At 44.3% G+C, this 23661-nt stretch overlaps 1 protein-coding gene across 7 annotated transcripts in view; it reads left to right on the forward strand.

The window, feature by feature from the left end:
- KMT2C (lysine methyltransferase 2C) overlaps positions 1 to 23661 on the forward strand; it is a 310800-nt gene that overhangs the window by 232089 nt on the left and 55050 nt on the right. For all 7 annotated transcript variants that reach the window (XM_040352734.1, XM_040352731.1, XM_040352735.1 and 4 more), the window contains 8 exons: positions 204 to 383; positions 3499 to 5850; positions 6802 to 7130; positions 9831 to 11524; positions 20905 to 21013; positions 22199 to 22277; positions 22432 to 22495; positions 22804 to 23036. In XM_040352734.1, the coding sequence (XP_040208668.1) occupies positions 204 to 383; positions 3499 to 5850; positions 6802 to 7130; positions 9831 to 11524; positions 20905 to 21013; positions 22199 to 22277; positions 22432 to 22495; positions 22804 to 23036 (5040 nt within the window). The remainder of the gene's footprint in view (positions 1 to 203; positions 384 to 3498; positions 5851 to 6801; positions 7131 to 9830; positions 11525 to 20904; positions 21014 to 22198; positions 22278 to 22431; positions 22496 to 22803; positions 23037 to 23661) is intronic.

A 23661-nucleotide genomic window follows, 5' to 3' on the forward strand; every position in this document is an offset into this window, starting at 1 on the left:
AAAAGAAAAAGGGGCAGTGGGGATACTAGAAGAGGGGTAGAAGACATCATATATGTCTGAATAGTCAGGGCCGTTCCGGGATCATGGTTATTAGGGAGGCAAGTGGCCTTGGGCCAAGTATATTTACCCTTTTTTCAACTTGCAATTAACCCTCTAGATTTTATTTGCCTTGTAACCATATTGGTATTCATTCTTGTTTTAAGCAAAAAGCCAGGGATAACCGTGCCGCACTGCGAATCAACAAAGTGCAAATGTCAAATGACTCGTTAAAGCGCCAACAGCATGAGATCATCGACCAGAGCACCCGAATTGATTCTGATCCATTCAAAGATCCCTTAAGGCAGAGAGAGTCTGAGCATGAAGTGGAGTGGAAGTATAGACAGGTACAGGCTTTCTTTTTTTGGTTTGTGTATGAAAGTGATGAACAAGTTTGATTGGATAATTACAATGTATGTTTTTTTTTAGTCAATTGTATAGTGTTTTGATTCTTGTAAGAGCAGAATTCTTGGTCTCAGAATATTATTCATTGCATAATGTACAGCATGAAATCGCACTGGTATTAATTAAAAAATGGTTGTTTAGGTTGAAACCTACTGCCCAAAAAAACTGCTTTTGGAATCAAATGTTTCCTGCAGTTGTTCACCACCTTTGGACCATATAGTGTTTTAGATGAATATGTAAGTGCAGTATGAATGAATTTGTCTACTTCCAAAGAATAGTGTGATAAAGCATGCTCATTCTAATAATCTGATACAGCGATCAAGTAAAAACTTAAAGGCTTTATCAGTAATGAGCATGTACCAGTAACAACTCAAATAATGCAAATGTATTTAAAGGGTAACTCCACTTTTGTGGGGGGAAGCAAATTGCAAATAAAAAAATAATATAGCATATACAATTGCAACACAAGTCGTATTGTAATTGAATGTTGTTAAAAATTACCTTCCCTTTTCAATCTGCAGCCATTGTAATTTTTTGCAAATGCAATGCAATCTGTACACAGAATGTGTAGAGAACTCCCCCCAGAAACAGAATTTCCTGCTTGTGTGATTGGCTTACTAATTTACACTAAGATACGAGTCAGATTTCAGGCATCCCCTGCAACATAAATGTAATTTTTGGTGCGATACTCCCAGTAGTAAATCACATTTAAATTGGGTACCTCGACTTATACTCTAGTATATACGGTACCTTTTCCTTAGATTTCCCTTCTAAATGTTTTTTTTTCCTTTGTCTGAATTATTCACCTGTTTCTCCTCAGTAAGCTTGCCCCCATCATCCAAACGGCACTGGCTGGGGGTTAGTCAGCGTGCTCGCCCCCTCCCTTGGGACTAATCCCTACGGGGAGACGCTGTAGCTTAGACCCCTTTCACACTGAGGAGTTTTTCAGGCGGTACTGCGCTAAAAATAGCGCTGCTATACCGCCTGAAAGACTCCTGCCCAGCAACCTCAATGTGAATGAGGCGATGCGCTGGCAGGAGAGAAAAAAATCTCCTGCAAGCAGCATCTTTGGAGCGGTATGTATACCGCTCCTTCTCATTTAAAACAATTGGAAACCGCGGTACATTGCGGGCGGTATTAACCCTTTATCGTCCGATAGCGGGGGTTAATACCGCACCGCTAGCGGCCGAATCCCGCGACAATTACGACGGTATAGCGCCGCTATTTTTAGCGGCGCTATACCGCCACCGCGGCTCCCGCCCCAGTGTGAAAGGGGCCTTACTGAGGAAAAACAGGAAGTGAGAAATTCAGACAATGAAAAAAAAAAACATTTAGAAGGGAAATGGAAGGAAAAGGTAAGTGAACCAACAATGCACTAGCTTAAAGGAACCTATTTAGAAAATAAAACACAAACCTTTACATCCCCTTTAAGCTTTTTCTATCTTAAGCTCCCAAACAAGATCTGCATCCTGGACATTCTTGTAAGGCCGCAGACGAGCAGTATGGCATAATAGTGTGCCAATGCATGCCAAATATTTTGTTCTGAGAAAGGCCCGGAGTGCTCTTTTGGCCCAGCACCTAGTCTGCACGCACACACACACACCTCTGAAGGGACTTTAAAGTGGTTGTAAGCCTCAGACATGAAATCTGAAAAAAGGTTCATCCCTCTATAATGTGTACTTGTCTCAATTAAGAGAATGAAGTGTCATTTCTGTTTGCTGCTTTGTCCCTCTGCTAGCAGCATAAATCACTTGGTCAAGTTTCCCTGCCACCAAGAGAAAAAAAGTTGACGGTAGGGTTCTTCAGCTGATTGATAGCCTTAGCCCTGTTCCTGTGAGCTGTGTGAAGGGAGGTGTGTCCCTTCCCTCCAATCCGCCCTCAGAGCGCTCCTCACTGTAACTTCAGCTCTCTGCCCCCTTTTTTCCCGATCTCTCAGACCAGCTTTAAATATTCAGCAATTTGATCGTATATAGAGAACATAAGACTACAAATAGGTACAACTTATGTTGAAGTATTTGTTTCATCTCAGTGTATCACCTGAGGTCAGTAACTTTATTTGGTATATGGAAAGGTTTACAACCACTTTAACTTACTTTTCGGTACAGAAATGAGTTTAATTTTGAAAAATCCAAGCGGTTTCATTCTGACATTACTGCAATCATAATTACAGGTGTGTGCTTGACAGTCTGTGAGCAGGCAAGCACAACTTATTAAAGCAGGCAGGAAAATAGCAGAAAAATAACCACACTTTTGGAATTTATAATCATCAGTTTAAAAGCAACACTAGCTGAGTTAAAGTGTTACTAAACCCCGGACCCTGCATTCACTATATCTGGTCTCCCACATTAGACAGAACATGGAAATGTAATAGTTTTATTAAATATAAACTACTAAATACCTTTTCTCATCAGTAATTAGAGCAGTCTTGTGACTTTTATCAATGTCTGGTTAAAGCTTGTAAGAGGAGTTTTCATTCTCCCCTGATTGTCCTATGAGGATGCAGGACCCCTGACCCTCTGTTTGGACAGTGCTGATCAGCCCTGTGCTGATCACATGCACTGTCCCAAGAAAATAATTAAATAAATAAGTAAACTTTAGCAATACACACCAAACTGAGCATGTGTAGCTTGTCCCCTAGCCTCTGTACTATCCGGAGATGGTTTGGGGACTCTGGAAGAAGGGGAGGATCAGAGAAGACAGGATCAAACAGCCTTTTTACACAATGCAGAGGAATAACCCCTTAGGTTCCACAGTGAGTATAACAAGCATGCTTTACTGCATATATACAGACTGCTTTTACTGTTGTGGGTTTAGTAACACTTTAAAAAAAAATCTCTTAAGCTAGCCATACATTATTCAATTTTTTTGTTCAGTTTCCTTTAGATTTACCTTCAACTATGTTGTGCAAGGGCAAGTATTTAGGTTTGACCTCCTATTATTATATGGTTTTGGTAAATCTAAAGGAAAATTGTACAAAAAAACTGTAGAATGTATGGCCAGCCTTAGTAACCCCAATGTGTAAAACCGCAGTGTAATGATTTCTTTTTAATATTGCAGCAAATGCGTCAGAAAAGCAAACAGCAGGCGAAGATCGAAGCAACCCAAAAACTTGAGCAAGTAAAAAATGAGCAGCAGCAGCAGCAGCAGTTTGGCTCCCAACATCTGAGTCAGTCAGGAAGTGATACTCCAAACAGTGGCAATCAGAGCCCTTTAACACCTCAGAACAGTGGCAATGTGTCCCCAGTTCAGCAGACCTTTGGTAAAGATGTATTTACTAAACAGACGTTGCCTGGAGCACCTGCATCATTCTCAGATGATGTTTTTCTGAAACCGCAAGCTCCACCTCCCACACCCACTAGAATGCACTTGCAGGATCCTCAACCACATTCACCCCAGATGTTTTCTCCTGGATCATCAAATTCTAGACCATCATCTCCCTTTGATCCTTATGCTAAAATGGTAGGGACACCAAGACCTCCACCTACTAGTCAGAATTTTCACAGAAAGAACTGTGGGTCACCCATGGATATTTGTCTTCCTAGACACTTACCTGGGAGTGAGTCCTCTGATGCTAGGCCATCTCCCATAAGGGACTCTTGTTCATCCCCTTCCAGCACTGATCCCTTATTAAAGATGGGAGATGTTCAAAAGAACATAGTCCCAGCTGATCCCTTTTCTAAGCCATTAGGCCTTTCAAGATTGTCTCACAACACAGACCAGATGATGGATGGTTCGCTGGGTCCAGTAAACAGTGACTCTTTTACAAAGCATTCTTCAAGATCTGAAATATATCAAAGACCACAAATACCAACAAAAGTTGATCCCTATTCAAGACCTCCTCTCACCCCTACATCAGGTGTTTCACCTGGCAGCCCTGCACCTTTTAAAACTCCTTTGCGCCCACCTCAGTCGCCACAAGAATCTTACAATTTACTACCCACAACACCACGACGTATTTCTACAGACCCATATGAAAGACATGTTTTGACTCCAAGACCTGCTGAAACTTTTTCACATGATCCTTATAATCAAGCACCTCATAGTAATCGTACTATGAATGAACCATTTGCAAATCCCCCTAGACTAATGCGACAGCATAGTGATCCTCAGTCAGCCTCTTTGTCACGTTCAAATGTCCAGGATCCATATGCTCAGCCTCCAGGAACTCCACGTCCAACAAATAACCCATATTTAAAATCACCGACCTCCTCAAGACCTACAGCAGTGGACCCTTATCTTCAACAACCCCCTACTCCAAGACCACCTGTGCAAGCAATGGATCCATATAGTCAGCCTCCATCTACTCCCAGGCCAGTTATGGGAGATGTATTTATTCAGCCATCTATGAATAAGAGACACCATGATTCCTTTGCAGCTTCACCTATAAGGAATAGCATGGATCCATACTTGCAGCAACCGGGAACACCAAGACCAGCACCTTCAGATTCATATGTGCAGCTGTCTAATACACCAAGGCCTATGCCTTTAGATCCTTATTCGCAGCCGCCTTCAACCCCAAGGCCAATTTCATCCGATATCTATGCTCAGTCACCTGCAACTCCAAGGCCAGTACCTTCCGATCCATATGCCCAGCAACCTGCAACTCCAAGGCCACCGCCATCAGATCCCTACTCTCAACCACCTGGAACTCCCCGACCAGCTCCTTCAGATCTGTATGGACAACCACCAGCAACTCCAAGGCCAGCCCCCTCAGATCAGTACTCTCAGCCACCTGCAACCCCAAGGCCATTGTCTTCAGATTCCTATGCTTTGCCACCTGGCACCCCAAGGCCAATGCCTTTAGATCCCTATTCCCAACCTCCTAGTACTCCACAGCCAGTACTTGCAGACCCTTATTCTCAGCCCCCTGGAACACCAAGACCTCTTCCCACAGACTCTTATTCTCAACCTAATCGAACGCCCAGGCATGTCTTTTCTGACCCTTATGCTCAGCAACCAAGAACTCCAATGCCCAGTGGACCTGAAAACTTTAATCGTTCATCAGTGGTTCGTTCAGTGTTGATATCCAACCAAGAGTCATTTCTGCAGAATACACAAAGCAGGGGAGCCCCTTTTAGCAGAATATCCGAGGGAAACTCCCAAAATTCCCGACTAACAGGCCCAAGCCCAGTAGACTTTTTTAGTCATACGTCATCTGGCCCGAACCAGGACCCCTATGATCATCCTCCAGGGACACCTCATATACAGACGGGGGAAGGATTTGGGGATCCCCATGATATTGGTGATCACCAAAGAACTTTTACAGAGGAAACATTTAGTGGGTCTTCCAATATTGCAGCAAGCCCTCAAGGTCAGCAGTTTGGTAATATGCCACAATTGCCTGGCTTATCAGATGCTCAGAATTCATTAAACCTACCTATGGCAGAATCTGAAGAAAAAGCAAGACAGGTACATGCATCTTTCTTTACTCCATTATAATTTAAACTTCATTATAATATGAGATTTTTTTTAAACCCTAAAATTGTATTGACATATATTTATAGTATAAGTTGTTTAGGTAATTTCACCTGTTTTACTGTTCTAGAGCAGCTCACTCAGGGTAGAGATAGATAAGCATAGAACTGGTCTATTCACAGTCCAGCTCTGCATGCTGATTGAGGAAACAAGTATTGTAACATGATCTGCACTTTCTAAAGTGTCTAGAAAGCTGAAGACAGCAGATAATACATGTAAAACTTAGGTTAGTTTGTTTCATCTGTGGCTGTTCAATTCAGTATAGGAAAGAGTTTACAACCACTTTAGAGTCTAACTGCTTTTAATAAATTAAAAATAGATGTTATACTTGCCTTCTCTGTGCAAGGATATTGCATGGTGCAGTGGCTTACCTCCTTTTTCGACCATCAACTGGCGCTGTCCGCTCTTTCTCTTCCCCAAGCACCTTCTCAGCAAGCTATATGCTGAGGGGGAACCTGTGCACTCGAGTCAGGCTGTATGTGTCCATAGACAAATCCACTGCTCTCTCTTCACAGATTTTTACTGACAGAAGCAGGCGCTAATGTCTCCCACTGCTCTGAGACTCCCAGGCACAGCGGTGGATCATCAGAGGACTCTAGTGTTTAGGGATGGGGTGTTGGAAGGTTTCTTACCTAAATGCAGAGGATAAAAAAAGTTTTTTGTTTAGAACCAGTTTAAAGGAAAAAAAAGTTTTGCTCATTGTATATTTATCTTGGTAGTTGTAGGGCAACAGCCAACCCTTTTTGTCTTCCAAAAGTGATATTTTTCAATCTAGATAGACCACATCATTACAAAGAAAAAAAAGTTTTGGGATGCATTGTGTATGTTAATAGTAATGAAAACATGTTTTTTTTTTTTAACTAATTATTCTGAAACCTTTTACAGCGTCAAAAATTGAGGGAGATGCTACTAAGACAGCAGCAAACCAAGAATGCTGTTCGACTTGAGAAGGTGTCGGATCCATTGCAGATGACTCAAGGCGCACACCCCACCCAGTGGCAGCAAGAAAGTCCACATAGGCAACATGAGGTCTTTAACAGACCTCCACCTCCTTATCCTGGAAATATAAGAGCCTCAATAAGTCATAACGGGCACCCACGATTTTCTGCTTTCCCCAAAGAGCAGCGTACTCAATTCCTTGGTAATGCCCAGTTTAACAGACCGCCGTTCACTGGAGATATTAACATTGCTATGAGACCACCTCCTGGTCACAGGTACACATTTTGTTCTTTGCTTTAAAGATGTACTAATGTATGAGATGTACTTAACAATACCCTGTAGAGAAATCCATCCTTTAAAATGTAATTAAACAGAAAACAAAATTTAGTATACTGCAGCCTACCATTTCTTATTTGTGGTTAGTGATGGGCTTGGGCGTCATTGGCAGTGAGGCATTTCCCGACCGGTAGCTGCACATTCACATGCTGCCTATGTTTGGTGTGCAGTGCCGCCTTCCTGGCAGGTTCGATCTGAACACGCCAAGACCATCATTAATTGTGGTAGCTGCATTTTTGTTTTCTTTTTCGGCTTTTTTTTCTTTATTTCTAGGCACCAGCATAAGAGTGACTTAGCACTGGGGCAGGTTACCTACATATGGGAATGTTTGGCTATTCTCCCAGAAGCGCATATGTGAGGTCAGGTACTGATGTTGAACGAGAAGTGCTGGCTCACAGTCTCTGCTCTAATTCACCAGAAGGGTGTTCTATTGGGTTGAAGTCAGGACTCTGTACAGACCCAGGCCAGTCAAGTTCCTCCACCCCAGAACAGCTCATCCATGTCTTTATGAACTGATCAGCAGGTGCCAGTGGACATCAAGTCTGTTACCCGCTGATCGGCTCCCGCATGTGCAAAATCACAGCGGGAGCCAGGCAGCACGTGTTCGCGCCTGCTACCTGGAAGTGAAGGATCAAGTGTGTGTGTGTGTGTGTAGATATATATACATACTATATATATATATATATATATATATATATATATATATATATAATATGTGCTCTGACCCATAGCTGCTGCCCTGTAGCAGTAAAAATGCGGCCGCAAAGTGGTCAAAAAAGTCTATCACTTGTTGCTACACCCAGACAGGAATGCGGCAGAGTTAACAAAATGGCTTTCATTAAGGAGGCAAGCTCTTTAATTTCTGTCTTGAGCGTTCGGAGACTCAACCTATTGTTTTTATAGTATGCGTTTGCATACTAGCTCATTATGCCCTTTGCCTTACAGGTGTAGGAAAAAAAAAAGTGTCAGTGGATATACAACTGCTTTAAACTGATCAGTGTTCTAGTGAAGGTTTTATGAAATGTCACCTTCGTCGGTTGCCCACCACAGACATGCGATTTATCAGGGATCTCTGGCTTCACTGCCCGGTTCCCTACGGCGCATACGCGAGTCGCGCTACGCCTGCCGATTGGCTCCCGCTGTGTTCTGGGAGCCGAGTGTTCCCAGAACACAACGGGGGGGGGCGCTAGGTGACGTCATGCCCGCAGTTATCTGCTTCCCCCTGAAAGGTGTCAAATGTGACACCGGATGGGGGGGGGGGGGATTTCCGATCAGCGGGAGTTCCACTTTAGGGTGGAGCTCCGCTTTAAACTAATGCATGCTTCTTTGATAAAGGGTGTAACTTGTAGAAAAAAATAAAAAATAAACTGCCATTGTCTGCAGTGTTAGTTGCCTGGCTTTCAATTCAAACTCTTCTTGCTTTAAAATGTTAAATTACTAACCCCAAACAGTTACTTGGGTATGCAGGTCTAACTTTAATTTTAATGACCTGCGTATTTGTTCAAGATCAGTGCCTCCGAAAGTACAAAATTTACAAAATTTAATCCAGAGGAGAACTGGAAGGCATATCGCCAACTCTCATTTTAAACCCTAGCTAAAGCAGTTTTTTTGGGGGTTTTGGATAAAGCGCGTGTGTTGGAACCTCTGCCAATAACTTGTTTTTGATTTGCTACATGTGTCCTGGTTTGGTAGATCTCTGTTTACTTCTTGTCTATTTGACGAGGGTCAGACATTCAGAAATTGAGGGGAAATATCTGGCACAGACGTCGCAATAAAGTCACACTTTTCTAGTGTCTGGAATATTTTGAACCTTTGTCAGGATTGTATTGATCTATGCCCCATTTGAGAGGGGAGAAATCTCTTTTGCTGCGTACACACGTTCAGAATTTTTTCCGATGGAATGTTGGTTCAAACTTGTGTTGCATACACACGGTCACACAAATGTCGGAAATTCCAAACGTCCATAACACGGTGACGTACAACACTACGACGAGCCATGAAAAATTAAGTTCAATGGTTCCGAGCATGCGTAGGATTTTTGTGCGTCTGAATTGCATACAGGCGATCGGAATTTCGGACAAGAACTTTTGTTATCGGAAAATTTGAGAACCAGCTCTTACATTTTTTTTGTCAGAAATTCCAACAGCAAATGTCTGATGGGGCCTACACACGGTTGGAATTTCTGACCAAAAGCTCACATCCAACATTTGTTGTCGGAAATTCCGATCGTGTGTACGCGGCACAATGGTGATACAGACAGCATCTAAAATCCTACAAAATTCTCGGCAGCATCAAATGCTGCAGTTGAATTATAACAGAAATTTCAACCATTGCTGCCACAATCCAAAATTGTATCTAAAATAAATATTTTGGCTGTAGTTGGGTTTTTACTGGTCTCTAAATTGTGCATGCGCTGGGTTTTAAATTTGCTTGAAGTAGCAAGTAGTTTGCAATCTACTGTTCTTTATCATTAATGTTATGCTCAGTAAGGTATATTTTCTGTATCTTTCAGTAGATATGTTTCCAGTATCCCCCACGTATATGTGTAGGATTTTTAATAAAATATGTCTTCCAATATATACAATTTAACATTTTGTATAATTCTTGTAAAAATATCGGTGTCTGATTTTGTTTTACAGATTTGTCTATCCCATGTCTGGACCTGGTCCTCTCTCTGGTCATGAGCCCTTTATGGGTCCTCCCTTACAGATGCAAGTTACTGTAATGCCTCAGCAGATGAGAAGAGACATGTCCATGGAGCTGTCTCGGTCCTTAAGCAGCACACACATAAATAATCCTGCTGGACTCCCTCCACAATTTCCTCAACAGGCAATGCCTGTTCAGCAGCATAATATATCAGGTCAGGCATACATTGAGCTCCGCCATAGGCCTCCAGATAGCAGACCACGAATTCTTTTAGGGCCACCACCTAATATGATGGACCCATCAGCACAACATCAGAGACATATAAGTTATTTTTCAAAGCCAGAATTTCAAGGCCCAAGACTTATGGAGCAAGTGCGAGTTCAACATCCAGGTCTGTCTAATCATGTCCAAGTTCCTCCAGGCTTGGAACACCTAATTTCTACAGAGCAGCACTCTCTTATGATGCATGGAGTTGATGAAACTCAAACCAATGAGCATTATCTACATACATCATTGTCTGATGATAACATGGGGAAAGAAACAAGAGGTCTTCCACTTGAAAGTTCTGATGCCAGTGGTTTGGATGAAAAGCTGGATCCTGATGATCCTTCTGAAAAAGATCTTGATGTAAAAGATTTAGATGGGGTTGAAGTCAAAGATTTAGATGATGAAGATCTTGAAAACATAAACCTGGACCCAGATGATGCAAAAGGAGATGACCTTGATGGACTGGATACTTTAGAAACAAATGATCCTCAGCTTGATGATCTCCTAAGATCAGGGAAATTTGATATCATTGCTTACACAGATCCAGAGCTTGATCTTGGGGATAAGAAAGATATGTTTAACGAGGACCTTGATCTCGGTGTACCAATTGATGATAAATTGGAACTGCAATGCAAGCCTGAAGAGGAAAAAAGTGGTGAAGAAATTGCTAAAATATCTTCTCCTGGACCTGCTTTGTCAGAGACGGCTACAACTGTTGACAGCGAAATGAAACCGGTATTACAGTCACCAACAGATAAAGCATTAGATGTTAAATCTGAAGTAGCAGTAGCCTCTACTGCACCTGAGCAACCAAAAGATGTTGTCTCAGCACCATCAACTAACAGTGACCAGTCAGAAAAAAGTGAGAGAGAGAATGTGCCTATATCTGAACATCCTAGTGACCCAGTGCCGCTGCCTGCTCCAGATGCTGCAAGTGCTTGTGGCATGCCGGAATCTGTTCCAATGCTTACCAACTTGTTAACCAGTGAGAGTTCAGAGCTGGATAAATTAGACTCTCCACCAGGGATCATAACTGTATCTCAGCCTAATTCGGTGCCAGTTATTTCTCAGAGTTTAATAACTGCTTCTAATCAAGTGATAGAGCCACCTTTAAATCAAAGTATGGGACCAAGACCTAACCAAGGCTTTGCTCAGGAGTCCCCATCAAACTCTGAATTTTTCCCGGGTCAGCAAAGTGGCCATAATTTTGTTCCAGGAGACCCCTTAAATCAATGCCCTTCTGGTATGCAAACTGCACAACAATTAATGCTTCAACAGAGTCGAGAGAGACCACTCCTTCTGGAAGAACAGCCTCTCTTATTGCAAGACCTTCTCGATCAAGAAAGACAAGAGCAGCAACAGCAGAGGCAGATGCAAGCTATGATCCGCCAGCGTTCAGAGCCTTTTTTCCCCAACATTGGTATGTAGAGATGCTGGCAGTTTGTAATTTATTTTTATGCTTTTTGTGTTAATATACCTTGTTCTAATTGTATAAACTAGCAGGCACTTCCAACCATCCAAGGCACCAACCTTGTGTTCCATTTAGTGATTCTTGGGTGCCACCAAAAGCAATCTGTCAATTCAATTTGTAAGGCTGTTGCACACAAGCACTTTAGGCCTTTCCCTGTTGTAGCTTTAGTTAAAGATGGGTTCACAGCTTGTAGTAGGTGGCAATAGGGTCACATGTAGGTGGGAATAGGGAAATAGCCTAAAATAAATGTAATACTTCCAAATCTGTGCAAAACAGGAAAAAAAAAAGGTGTGGCTTGATCTCACAGAACAAAACATTTCCAGTGTTTTATCTGGGTAATGCATTATTTTCTTTAACTACTTGAGCCCTGGGCCATAGTCAAAAGACGGCCTCACGGTGGCTCTGTAAATCCAGGAGGACGTCATATGACGTCCTGTCAGGGAGAGGAGACAGATGTTGTGTCCCTTGTACATAGGGACACAGCATCGGTCACCTCCCCCAGTCACCCCCCCTCCACACAAAGAACACACCTAGGATACACATTTAACTCCTTCCTCGCCCCCTAGTGTTAACCCCTTCCCTGTCAGTCACATTTATACAGTAATCAATGCATTTTTATAGCACTGATCGCAGTATAAATGTGAATGGTCCCAAAAATGTGTCAAAAGTGTCCGATGTGTCCGCCGCAATATCGCAGTCCTGACAAAATTCGCAGATCGCCGTATTACTAGTAAAAAAAATAATAATATAAAAAAAATGTCAGAATTCTATCCCCTATTTTGTAGTCACTATAACTTTTGCGCAAACCAATCACTATACGCTTATTGCGATTTTTTTTTCTCTTTCGTTCATAGACGGACACAGCCTTCATTGACCTTAGGGTTATGCTTCTTCCTACCAGGAGATTTAGGCAGAATTCTACAGCACTTAAGGTGTTAAAAACTTTCCTTCATGCCGCTCCTCCCAGGGGGCGTGGCTCCCCCAGGCATAACCCCCACTCTGCTCTAGCAGCTTCAGTTTGTTTCTGCCTAACTGACAGGAGAGTCAGGCTCTCTCTGGAGTCCTGGACTCTGGAGTTTTTCTTGCAATTTTCTTGCGATTTTTCTTGCGATTTTTCTCGCTTTTTATTATTTTGTTCCTGCATTTTTGAATCCTGCGATTCTTCTATCAACAGCCGACTGGGTGACAGGCTGGGTCCTCGACCCTTGTAGTCCCCCCAGGTTCGGCCTTCGAGCGTGTGCCGGCCCTCAGCTCAGCTTTGGGACGTCCACGACAGGCCCCTTTGCTCCAGGGGCGGCCGGGGAACTTCGGTTCTAGGGCACACATATGACCGGTCTTTATGGCCTTGTCACAGTGTGTCTGGCCGACAGCCATGCCGTTTAGCGGACGTTGGTTCTGTCTGGGATACCTCCAGCCGGTAGTCGCAGGACAGGTAAGTAGTGACCCTTGCTCAGGTAAGTGGTCTGGCTGGAATTTTCCCTGGGGAGGTCGACTGAGGGTTCGCCCTGCTTTCCTCTCTCCCTTATTCCTCTCCTTCCTTCCCTTTTGGGTAGCGGCTGTGAGGGGGGTTTTTTCTGGGGTCTCTTTATTATCACCGGGGCCTGTGTGTTAGCTGGGGCTGTGTGTGTTCACTGCAGGGGGCTGTAGTGTTCTCTGCGGGACTTGTGTGCTGTTTTACTATGCTGCTGTGGCTGCTGGCTGTCTGTTTTAAAAAAAAAAAAAAAAAAAAAATTTTTTTGAAAAGTGCGCCACGGCCGCCATTTTGCCGTAGTCGCGCCTTGTATATCTCGGCGGCCATTTTCTTGTGGTCCTTGGCAGTTTTTTTGCATTACGGCGGCCATCTTTAATTTTCGATTGTCCTCGTGTGGCCGTTTTAGCGCTCGGAGAGACCGCGAATCTCTCCGTGGGGACTGTCAGCAGCGCAGCCGGCTTCTCAGCACATCATCAGGCTCCTCTCAGCGCGATGCACCAGGCGGGGTGGTGAGTTCCCTGGGGGCCCTCATGCTCAGAATAGAGCTAGAACAGCCGGGAGGTGACCGTGGGTGGTTCTCTGCTTAGCAGTTTGGGTAACTCGGTGGTGGGATGCCCTGGAGCCTGTACTAGGTACTATCCTCCCCACTAAGGCCTGAGTTAACCCTTGATGCCCCTCCCCCTGCCACTTCTGTTGAGGGAGTGTTATTTCTGAAGCAGCTAGTGCCTGGTTGGGGGGTAAAAAAGCGCCCCCTCCCTGAGCCTGCTTCGGGGGATGCCGCTGACATTATACTATGCCCGGCTATTGCGTCTGGTTCTGTGGTGTCAGTGGATGCGGGCTATAGAAACCCACGCGACCAAGGAATTTGTTGGAGCTCTTATTTTCTGCGGTTAGAGCTTATAGCTCAGTAACTAGACGGTTTGTGGTTTTGGCGGAGGTACCAGTTGTACCGGTCCCTTTTGGGTTCCGCAAAAACGCAGCGCACTGCAACTGTGTTCCTTATTTGGACTTTTTATGTTACACCGCAGTGTATATATATATATATATATATATATATATATATTTTTTGCAGTCCCTGAATGCTTTGCGACCCCTTTGTAAGTAGGTGGGTCTCTCCTCCTGTGGACCCTACAGTGTCCGGATGGAGCAAAGCCGCCACGTTGCCCGTGGAAGGGGCTCCTGCCTGTGGGTACCCCGCTGAGACCGGTCTTGACTCGGTCTCTGGTGTCACAGACTCTGACTAGAGGGCTGTAGCTCCTGCTGCAGGAGCTGGGGGCACAAGATGCTGCTGAGCCCTGTAAGGACCTAGCTGAACGTTTGGTTCAGGGTCTGTAGTTCGTCTGTGAGTCGGTCCTGGATGCGCTTCCCTTGCTTTCCAGGGCCTCCGCCTGTGTGGGGGTGTTTGCGCCGCCTCGTGTGGCTTACATGCTGGTCTTCGGACCGATCCTCAAAGGGTCCTTGGTGGACTCACCCCTTTAGGGGTGGGCGGCTTTTTGGGCCTCCCGGGTTGGCACCCCTAGGGATGCCACGGGTGGTAAGAGTACGCTGCTTCCTCTGCTAGGAAGGGCAAGGAGCCTCGCCGTCGGCGAGGGCCCTCCTCTCCCGAGCAGTTCGTGCGCCCAGCACGGGGGGTATTCTGCAGGGTGCTAAGGCCCCCGCTGCGGGGCTGTGACGCGCCTGGCACCACGTGCCTTATGGGCCTGCGGACGGTATTGCTTCCGCATGTAGGTCTGCCCCCGCCCGTGTCGGGTGGTGGGCTGGCTTTGTGATTTTGCGGCTCGGTTGAGGCCTCTTCTTTCCGACCGTTGGCTTTGCGAGGTTTTCTCGTGGTGCAAGATAGATTTTCTCTCTTGGCTGCCTAACAGATTTTTTCCTCCGTCCTCTGGCTTCCTCCGGTTCGCTGGTTGGTTCTGTCCAGGATCTTCGGATCGGGGGAGTGATGGTGCCAGTTCCCTCAATGGAACGGTCTCAGGGGTAATACTCCAATCTGTTGGTAATCCCCATGGTGGACGGGGTCCGTCCAATCCTGGGCCTCAGGGCCCTCGTTTGTTTTTTTGTGAAGTACAAAATTTCAGGATGGGAATTTTTTTCTGGCGTCCTTGGATGTCATGAACGCATACCTGCATGTTCCCATATGCTCTAAGCACCAGAGATTCTGGGCTTTGCGGTCAGGGAGGACTTTTTTCTTTTTGTGGCCCTCCCGCTCGACTTGGTGTCGACACCACAGGTTTTTACCGGGGTGCTCGTCCCGATACTGGCCCGGCTGTGTCAGCGGGGGTTTATCGTGGGGTGTCTGGGCGACATTCTCCTACGAGCTTCTGAGAACTCTGCATTTGTGGAGCCGTGTCTATCACGTGTCAGACTCTCCAGGAAGTTTGGCTGGCTTCTGTTTTGTCCAGAAGTCAGTGTTGGTCCCGTCTGGGACTGGAATTCCTGGGACTAGTCCTGGATTCCGCCGGGGCGGGAGTTTTGTTCTCCTAACGGAAAAATTTAAGACTCTGCAATCTGCTGGGCAGCAGTTGTCGACCTAGTGGTGGTCATCTCCGCGATTCTGCTTGAGGGTTCTGGATCTGACGGTGGCCTCTTTCGAGGCGGTTCCGTATGCCCAATTCCACGCCAGGGTGCTACTGGAGGACCTGTTGTCACGTGGGGACTAGCTTCCGTCATCTCTGGATTACCAGGTTCGGATGAGTCATCTAGTCCCTGGTGTGGTGGCTGATGTTTTCCGGTGCTTCGGGCCGGGAAGTCGTTTCGGCCAAGCCACTGGACAGTGGTCGCGACGGATGCCAGCCTCTCCGGTTGTGGGAGGGGTTTTTGGGGCACCCAGTCAGCCCTGGGGTGCTGGACTCAGGTGGCGACCCACCTACCAATCATTGTTCTGAATCGAGCTTTGCCTTGCCTGGGGGTCCCTGGATCTACAGGGCCGACCATTCGGGACCCTGTCCGTCAACGCTGTGGCGTACGTTGACCTTCAGGGAGGCACACAGAGCTCTGTTGCAGCGACGAGGGTCGCGCACATACTTTGGTGGGCCGAAGGGTCCGTTCCGGCTCTATTGGCCGTGTACATTCCGGGAGTACGGAATTGGCAAGCCGACGCCTAAGTCGGATTGTGCTTGACCACGGAGAGTGGTCTCTCCACCCGTAGGGGTTTTTCAGTATATGTGCCGAAAGTGGGGCACTCCAGGCGTGGTCCTTCTAGTGTCCCGCCTCAACCGGAAGGTGCCATGTTTTTTGGCCAGGTCACGGGACCCGTGGGCTGACGCGTCAGGCGCGTTGGTGGCTCCTTGGGGTCGCTATCGCCTGCTTTACACCTTCCCTCCTCGGTAGCTTCTTCCTCGCCTGCTGCGCAGAGTGGAAGCCGAGGGTATTTATCAATTCGGATTGCCCCAGATTGGCCGCGTCGCTCCTGGTACGCGGACCTGGTGCGTCTGGTGGCTGACGCCCCCTAGCATTTTCCCCTGGGGGTTGATCTTCTGTTACAGGGTCCGATCTTCCACCCTGTTTTTACAGCCACTGGCTTAGCGACGTGGCTGTTGAGAGCCTGGGGCTGAAGGCCCGAGGCCTATTGGGCTCGGTGGTCTCGACCGTGCTGCCGGCACGGTAGTCTACCTCACGTAGGATTTACATCATACGTGGAGGGCCTGCATCTCTGGTGAGGAGATGAAATGGCACCCTAGTACGTACGTACGTACGTACGTACGTACGTGGTATCCAGGATTCTGCTGTTTTTTTACAGCAGGGAGTGGATCAGGCTCTCGCCTTACGTACAGTTGGGATTCAGTTTTCTGCTCTGGCTGTTACTTTCAATGAGCCTTGGCGTCTCACTCCTTGGTGCGTACGTCTGTTCTGGGGGTCTGGCATATGGCCCCTCCACTACCCCCATGGGACTTGTATTTAGTCCTTTTGGTTCTTCTGGATGCTCCCTTTGTGGACATTCGGGAGGTTTTTTGTTGACTGTCACGAGACGGGAGCAGGTTTAGCTCAAGTGCTAGAGTACCTGCCCTTCAGGCATTTGACTCTGGGTTCTAGCCCAGGAAGGTCTGCGTTGTCACGTGGCCGTGGCTCGTCGTGGGCATTTCCACTGTGATTTTTTCTGGTAGCAATTACCTCGATCAGACTAGTGTTTGTCTGAACTGGAGGCCTTGTCTTGCATGGCTCCCTGCTTGGTCATCCATAAGGATGAGGTGGTGCTGCGGCGCAGCCGTCTTTTCTCCCCAAGGTGGTTTCGGCTTTTCACGTTGGTGTGGACATTGTTCTTCCATCCTTATGTCCTTGGCCGAAATGGAGGGAGGTGGCCACTTTTACATCCTCTGGATGTGATTCGGGCCCTACGTATGTACTTATCTGCTACGATTCCGTTCCGGAAGTCGGTCTCACTGTTCGTGTCGCTGGCTGGTTCTACCAGGGGGCCTGGTAGTCTCGTCGGCCACCTTTTTCCGGGGTGGATCCGACGGATTGTGCTTCAGGCCTATGCCCTGAAGGGGCAGGCGCCTCCCTTTTAGGTTACGGCGCATTCGACCAGGGCGATCGGGGCCTCTTGGGCTTTCTGACATCATGCCTCTGTGTTACAGGGGTGTATGGCAGCGACCTGGTCGTCGTTCCACACTTTTTCTAAGTCTTAAAGGTGCATGTGAGTGCATCTTCTGATGCCTCCTTCGGCCGCAGGGTGTTACAGGCGGCAGTTTACGGTTGGAGTTCCTCCGTTGAGTAACTGAGTTTTGTTTGGGGTGTAACCTGTTTTTGCTGTGTTATTTTCCCACCCCTCGAATTTTTTTTTGACACTGCTTGGGGACGTCCCTAAGGTCAATGAAGGCTGTGTCCGTCTATGAACGAAAGAGAAAAAAGGATTTTTGTACTCACCGTAAAATCCATTTCTCTGAGTTCATAGACGGACACAGCACCCACCCCTCCTTGGTTTGTACTGCTTGTTACGAACTGAAGCTGCTAGAGCAGAGTGGGGGTTATGCCTGGGGGAGCCACGCCCCCTGGGAGGAGCGGCATGAAGGAAAGTTTTTAACACCTTAAGTGCTGTAGAATTCTGCCTAAATCTCCTGGTAGGAAGAAGCATAACCCTAAGGTCAATGAAGGCTGTGTCCGTCTATGAACTCAGAGAAATGGATTTTACGGTGAGTACAAAAATCCTTTTTTTTTTTTTTTTTTTTACCAAAAATATGTAGAATATCTGCCTTAACTGAGAACAAAAAAATATATAAAAAAAAATGGGATATTTATTATAGCAAAAAGTAAAAAATATTGTGTTTTTTTTCCCAAAATTGTCGCTTTTTTTTTGTTTATAGCGCAAAAAATAAAAACCGCAGAGGTGATCAAATACCAGCAAAAGAAAGCTCTATTTGTGGGGAAAAAAGGACGTCAATTTTGTTTGGGAGGCACGTCGCACGACCGCGCAATTTTAATTTAAAGCGTCGCAGTGCTGAAAGCTGAAATTTCGCCTGGGCAGGAAGGGGGTATATGTGCCCAGTAAGCAAGTGGTTAAACTGATAATGGGCTTCCACATTATTTATTTATGTAATGGAATATTTGTGCCACACTCTTAATTAGAGATGGGATAGTCAGGAAAGAAAAATAGGTATTTTTTTTAAGCAATTTTTTGTGTTTCCTGGGAAAAAAATAAAGTGGAAAGTGTGTGGAATATGTTCTTTTACAATGATAAATAATATCTCTATGATATAGTATTCAAACGATATAACATGCAGACCTTCAAGGGGTTGTCAATGCAGAAGGTTTTTTATCTTAATGAATTTGATGCATTAAGATAAAAAAACCTTTGTGCAGCAGCCCCCTGTTACTTACCTGAGCCCCATCTCGATCCAGCGATGTCCACGAGTCCCTCAAACATCCGGGACTCTCACTCCTGATTGACCATTGGCTCCCGCTACTGTCAATCAAAGTCAGCCAATCAGGAGAGAGAGGGTGCAGGGCCGAACCTCAGCTCTGTATCTGAATGGACACACAGAGCTGCAGCTCGGCTCGGATGCCCTCATAGTAAGCTGCTTGCTGTGGGGGCCCTCGACAGGAGGAAGGGGCCAGGAGCAGCAATGAGGGACCCAAGAAGAGGAGGGTCCAGGCTGCTCTGTGCAAATTCACTGCACAGAGCAAGTAAGTATTAACATGTTTGTTATTTTTAAATAAATGATACTTTACAATCACTTTACCCTCCCTAGTGGTAATCCCAAATGTGAGCCTCGGGGTGTATTTTCATTGCCAATAGCGGTAACCCAGAGCTACATTTTGGATTGCATCGCAGGATCCAGGCGAAGTTACTTACCTTGTCCCAGGATCCTGCGATGTCTCGCGCTGTGTGTGCGGGCTGTGTACTTTCCGCTCAATCTATCACTGTGCTGGGCTCCGTTCCCTGCGAGCGTCGCAAAACAAGGGGACAGAGCGGGGCAAAATTCAAAAAGTGAAAAAAAGCATAATACATACAGTACACTGTATTTTTACAGATTATATTATTGTACCAAATAATTTCACCTCCCTTTTTGTCCCTAGTGCTGCATCCAGTATGCAGTTTTATAATTTTATATACTGTTCTTTCTGCCTGGAAACTTGAGAATGTCTGTGGCAACGAAAAGTGGCCCTTTTAGTCAAAAGCGTTTTTAGACCAACTAGAAAACAGCGATAGTAAATTAGAATCACTTGCAGAATTGAGCGATAGTGATTTGTGGGGAAATGCTTCATCAAACACTGAAAGTAACGACGGTGACAATTCTGCAACTGAGCAAATTTCAGTGTTTTTTATTACATTATTGAATACATTTTATTATATTTGTTATTTATAGTAATATAATATAGTACATTATAATATTATGTTATAATATATTATGATTTATGATTATTTTGTTTCAAAATGTATTGTACTTGGGATGTCTACTGGACTCTTGTTTAGACAGATTTTAGTGAGTTATTCCTAACCATTACAGGCCTACAATGTAAAACGCCAAATTTCCATGCAAAACAATGTACCGCTTTAGCATCAAAAATCAGACATAATCATACCGCCAGGGAGGTTAATGGAAGATTTCTGAGACTAAAAGTTTTTGTAAAAACTCTTCTATACCCAGTGAATAGCCTCAGATGATAAACAGAGATGAAACAAATTCTCTACACTCTTTGAAAATTGGAGCTCCTGTTCGAAATCTCTCTTCCTCTTTTAGCAGTAGGTGAGGTGTCTGCACTTGCACTGTGTAAGAGTTTATTGGAGAATAGACAGAGAAACGAAGGAACATGCAGAACTGTATTATGAATAGACAAGCTCCCTGCTTATCTCCCTCCAAGCTCCCTCCCCAACACAAATTTTTAGCTACTTTTATCTTGTTTTAGAGAACTTGTCAGAAGTGACTCTGCTGATAACAGAGGAACTGAGTAGCAGAGAGAAACGGCACTTAGAGCTTTGGAGAGAGATAAGTAAACACTACAGACATATGTGCTTAGGTTAAATTTCATAAAAGGGGTTTACAACCACTTAAATGTAGAATCTCTTAAGTTGAAGACCTGCTAAATCGGCCACCTTTCGATACATGTGAACTGGGCTTAAGTGTGAAACCGCTTATGTTAAGACTTATTTTGTGGATGATTCTTTTTCATGTTGAAGTTGATATGATGGACTTGCCTTTGTCCACTGCAGTTGATTGCAGGTTTTTCAACAACTGCATGCACATGTGGCAAGGACCTGCAGTTTCCACCAACACTTATATTGTGAAGTCAATTTGTACTGCTTATTAGTGTTGAAATGCTTATGCACTAATTAATCATGTATTTATTACATTCATTGTATTAATCTGTTATATATAAAAACGTGTATGTACTGTATACTGACATTTGTTAATGGTTATTTCAGATTTTGACGCAATCACTGATCCTATAATGAAGGCAAAAATGGTGGCTCTGAAAGGCATCAACAAAGTAATGGTGAATACCATGGGGATGTCACCAATGGTCATAAACAGGTATAATCACATGGCTATTGTATATGCTAAAATAGAAACATTGGCATACAAATCATAGCTTTAAATAACGGTGTTTCTTTTAACCACTTTTAATTTATTTTAATTTTTTTCACAAACATTAAAGTACTGATTTTTGTTATAAACTTTAAACCCCCAAACAATTATATATTTTCTGCTATTATTGTAGAATAACATTTTGGCAGTTGCAAATTTCTATGTTGTAAACACGTTTTCAATAAGTAGGTTTTAGTAAAAGGAGGTTGTGTTGAGAAAATGAATACCTAACATAGCAAGCCCTAAAATTGTGCGCCCATGAAATGATGGTACCCAAAGCTATCCTTTTTTTTTTTTTTTTTTGAGAAAGCTTTAATAGGTTTGATAAGACAATACAGACAGCAGTAGTACTTTTTCTCTGTCAAAAACAGTGAACACAGTAAAAAGTTTCAAAGCTTAGCGAAGGCAGTCCTAAAGCGGTCTTATCATAGGGTAATTTTTCTCACTTCAACCCATTCCACCCAGATATTTATGAATTTCTTTGGGCAGTTGCATCTCAAGTATGTTACTTTATATAATGGTAGGGCTGCATTCACTATAGTCTGCCACAGTTGAGAAATTGGGCTTTTTCCACTGAAGTAAGATCATTTTCCTGGCATAGTATGCAGTATAAAACTCAAAAGGTTTCTTCTTATAATGGGTAGCATCTATAGTGTCAAATATTCCTAGGTAGCACTTTAAAAGCCTTAATATGTTACCAGTTAAGCGTTAACCGTGAATTCTGGCCCTAGATTTATTGTTCCCACTTAAATATTTCAGAGCATTTCCTGCTGGCTGTCAATGTTTGAGCAGTTTACTGCAGTCACAGGCTTCCTGGAGGAATAGGAAAGCCTAAGAACCATTGCCAAAACTGGTGGGGAGGAAGGCACCACTGGAGATGTCAATGCCTCTCTACCTCTTTCATTTATAGAACACTTTGCATTCTTTGAGAGAATGCAAAGTGTTCTTTATATTTTGCCTGTGCTGAGCAAGTGTTTTACTTGAATAAAAATAATTTCCACAATTTTAGTAGCTTTTATGTATCTTTTTTTTATCTTTTATCTCCATTTCCATTAACTTTGTAATGATAAACTGACATTTCGTTGTTGAACTTCTGAATTTAAGCATGCACCATACATACCTGTCTTTTAGATTTCCCTTCGTGGGACAGCAGGCCCCAGGCACACCGCTGATGGAAGCTCAGAACGTTGCTCCCCCTTCTGTCCCACAGGTATGGTCTTTTCCAGACAAAGCTAGCTTTGGTTTGCAAGCAACATCTTGGATATTTATAAATTGTTTAGAAATTCATAAAATCATTTAGCATCTTTCTGTATTACATTTTTATCATGGTGTAGTACTTTAACAAGAAATTGTCTTGTTTTCAGGATGGAAACATAGCACCACAAATGATTAGACCCAATCCTCCAAATTTCGGTCCAGGATTTGTCGGTAAGTATCTTTTTTGCTTTTAAAATTTAAAATATTTCACCCACTGACGGCACTTATTGTGTGTTGTATGTTAGAACAGGATGTTTTTTGTGCATCGTCCTCATCAGTACTAGATACCGGCTCTGGATATTGCTGTACTGTTTATAACAATTACAAGGAGAAAATGTTTTTTGGTAAAGAGTCTTTGCATGTCTCTGATTAAAAACTCCTATTCTGTTTTTTTTTTTGTGCTCTGCACAGCTTTATCACAAGTTAATGCTGTGCCATAAATGAGGGGAGGTTGTTTTCATATGTTTGTATCACCTTAGATGACTCTCAAAAGAAACAATATGAAGAGTGGCTCCAGGAAACTCAGCAACTTCTTCAAATTCAACAGAAATTTCTAGAAGAACAGATTGGAGCTCATAGAAAATCTAAAAAAGCCCTTTCAGCTAAACAGAGAACGGCAAAGAAAGCTGGGCGTGAATTTCCAGAGGAGGACGCTGAACAGCTGAAACATGTTACTGAGCAGCAGAGCATGGTGCAAAAGCAGCTGGAAACGGTAAATTAATTTCAATCTTCTTTCATATGCTAGAACTGCTGTCCATCCTTTTCTTTAAGAAACTGCCTTCCATCCACATCTATGCAAATCTGTCTTTTAGCCACATTTATGCAAATCTATTTCTTAGGCATATTTATGCAAAACTGCCTTCCAGACACTTCTATGCAAAGCCGGCTATGAATTGCATTATGTCAGAATGCCACTATACTCTATGCCAGGGGTCGGCAACCTTTTTCCACTCAAGGGCCGGATTCAATGTATGTGAATGCATGGAGGGCCATGTTCACCTGCTAATAAATGAAGATAACATTGCACATGCCTGCACTTCTGGACCCCTTTACATTACACAGCCCTCGTACCTCGGGATCCCTTTACATTACACAGCCCTCGTACCTCTGGATCCCTATACATTACACAGCCCTCGTACCTCTGGATCCCTTTACATTACACAGCCCTCGTACCTCTATAACAATCGTGTTAACTGCTGTCAGAATGAAATGTTAACATTCCTTGTGACAGGTACTCTTTTTATGGAGGAATCTGTGGTTTATAAAACCCCAAATCTCTCCTTTGCACTTAAAAGCCTTCAAAATGCCAAGTTTGGCTGTGAATACTGTCCCTTTTT

This window comes from Rana temporaria, chromosome 5 (assembly GCF_905171775.1).
Source record: "Rana temporaria chromosome 5, aRanTem1.1, whole genome shotgun sequence".
NCBI lineage: Eukaryota > Metazoa > Chordata > Amphibia > Anura > Ranidae > Rana > Rana temporaria.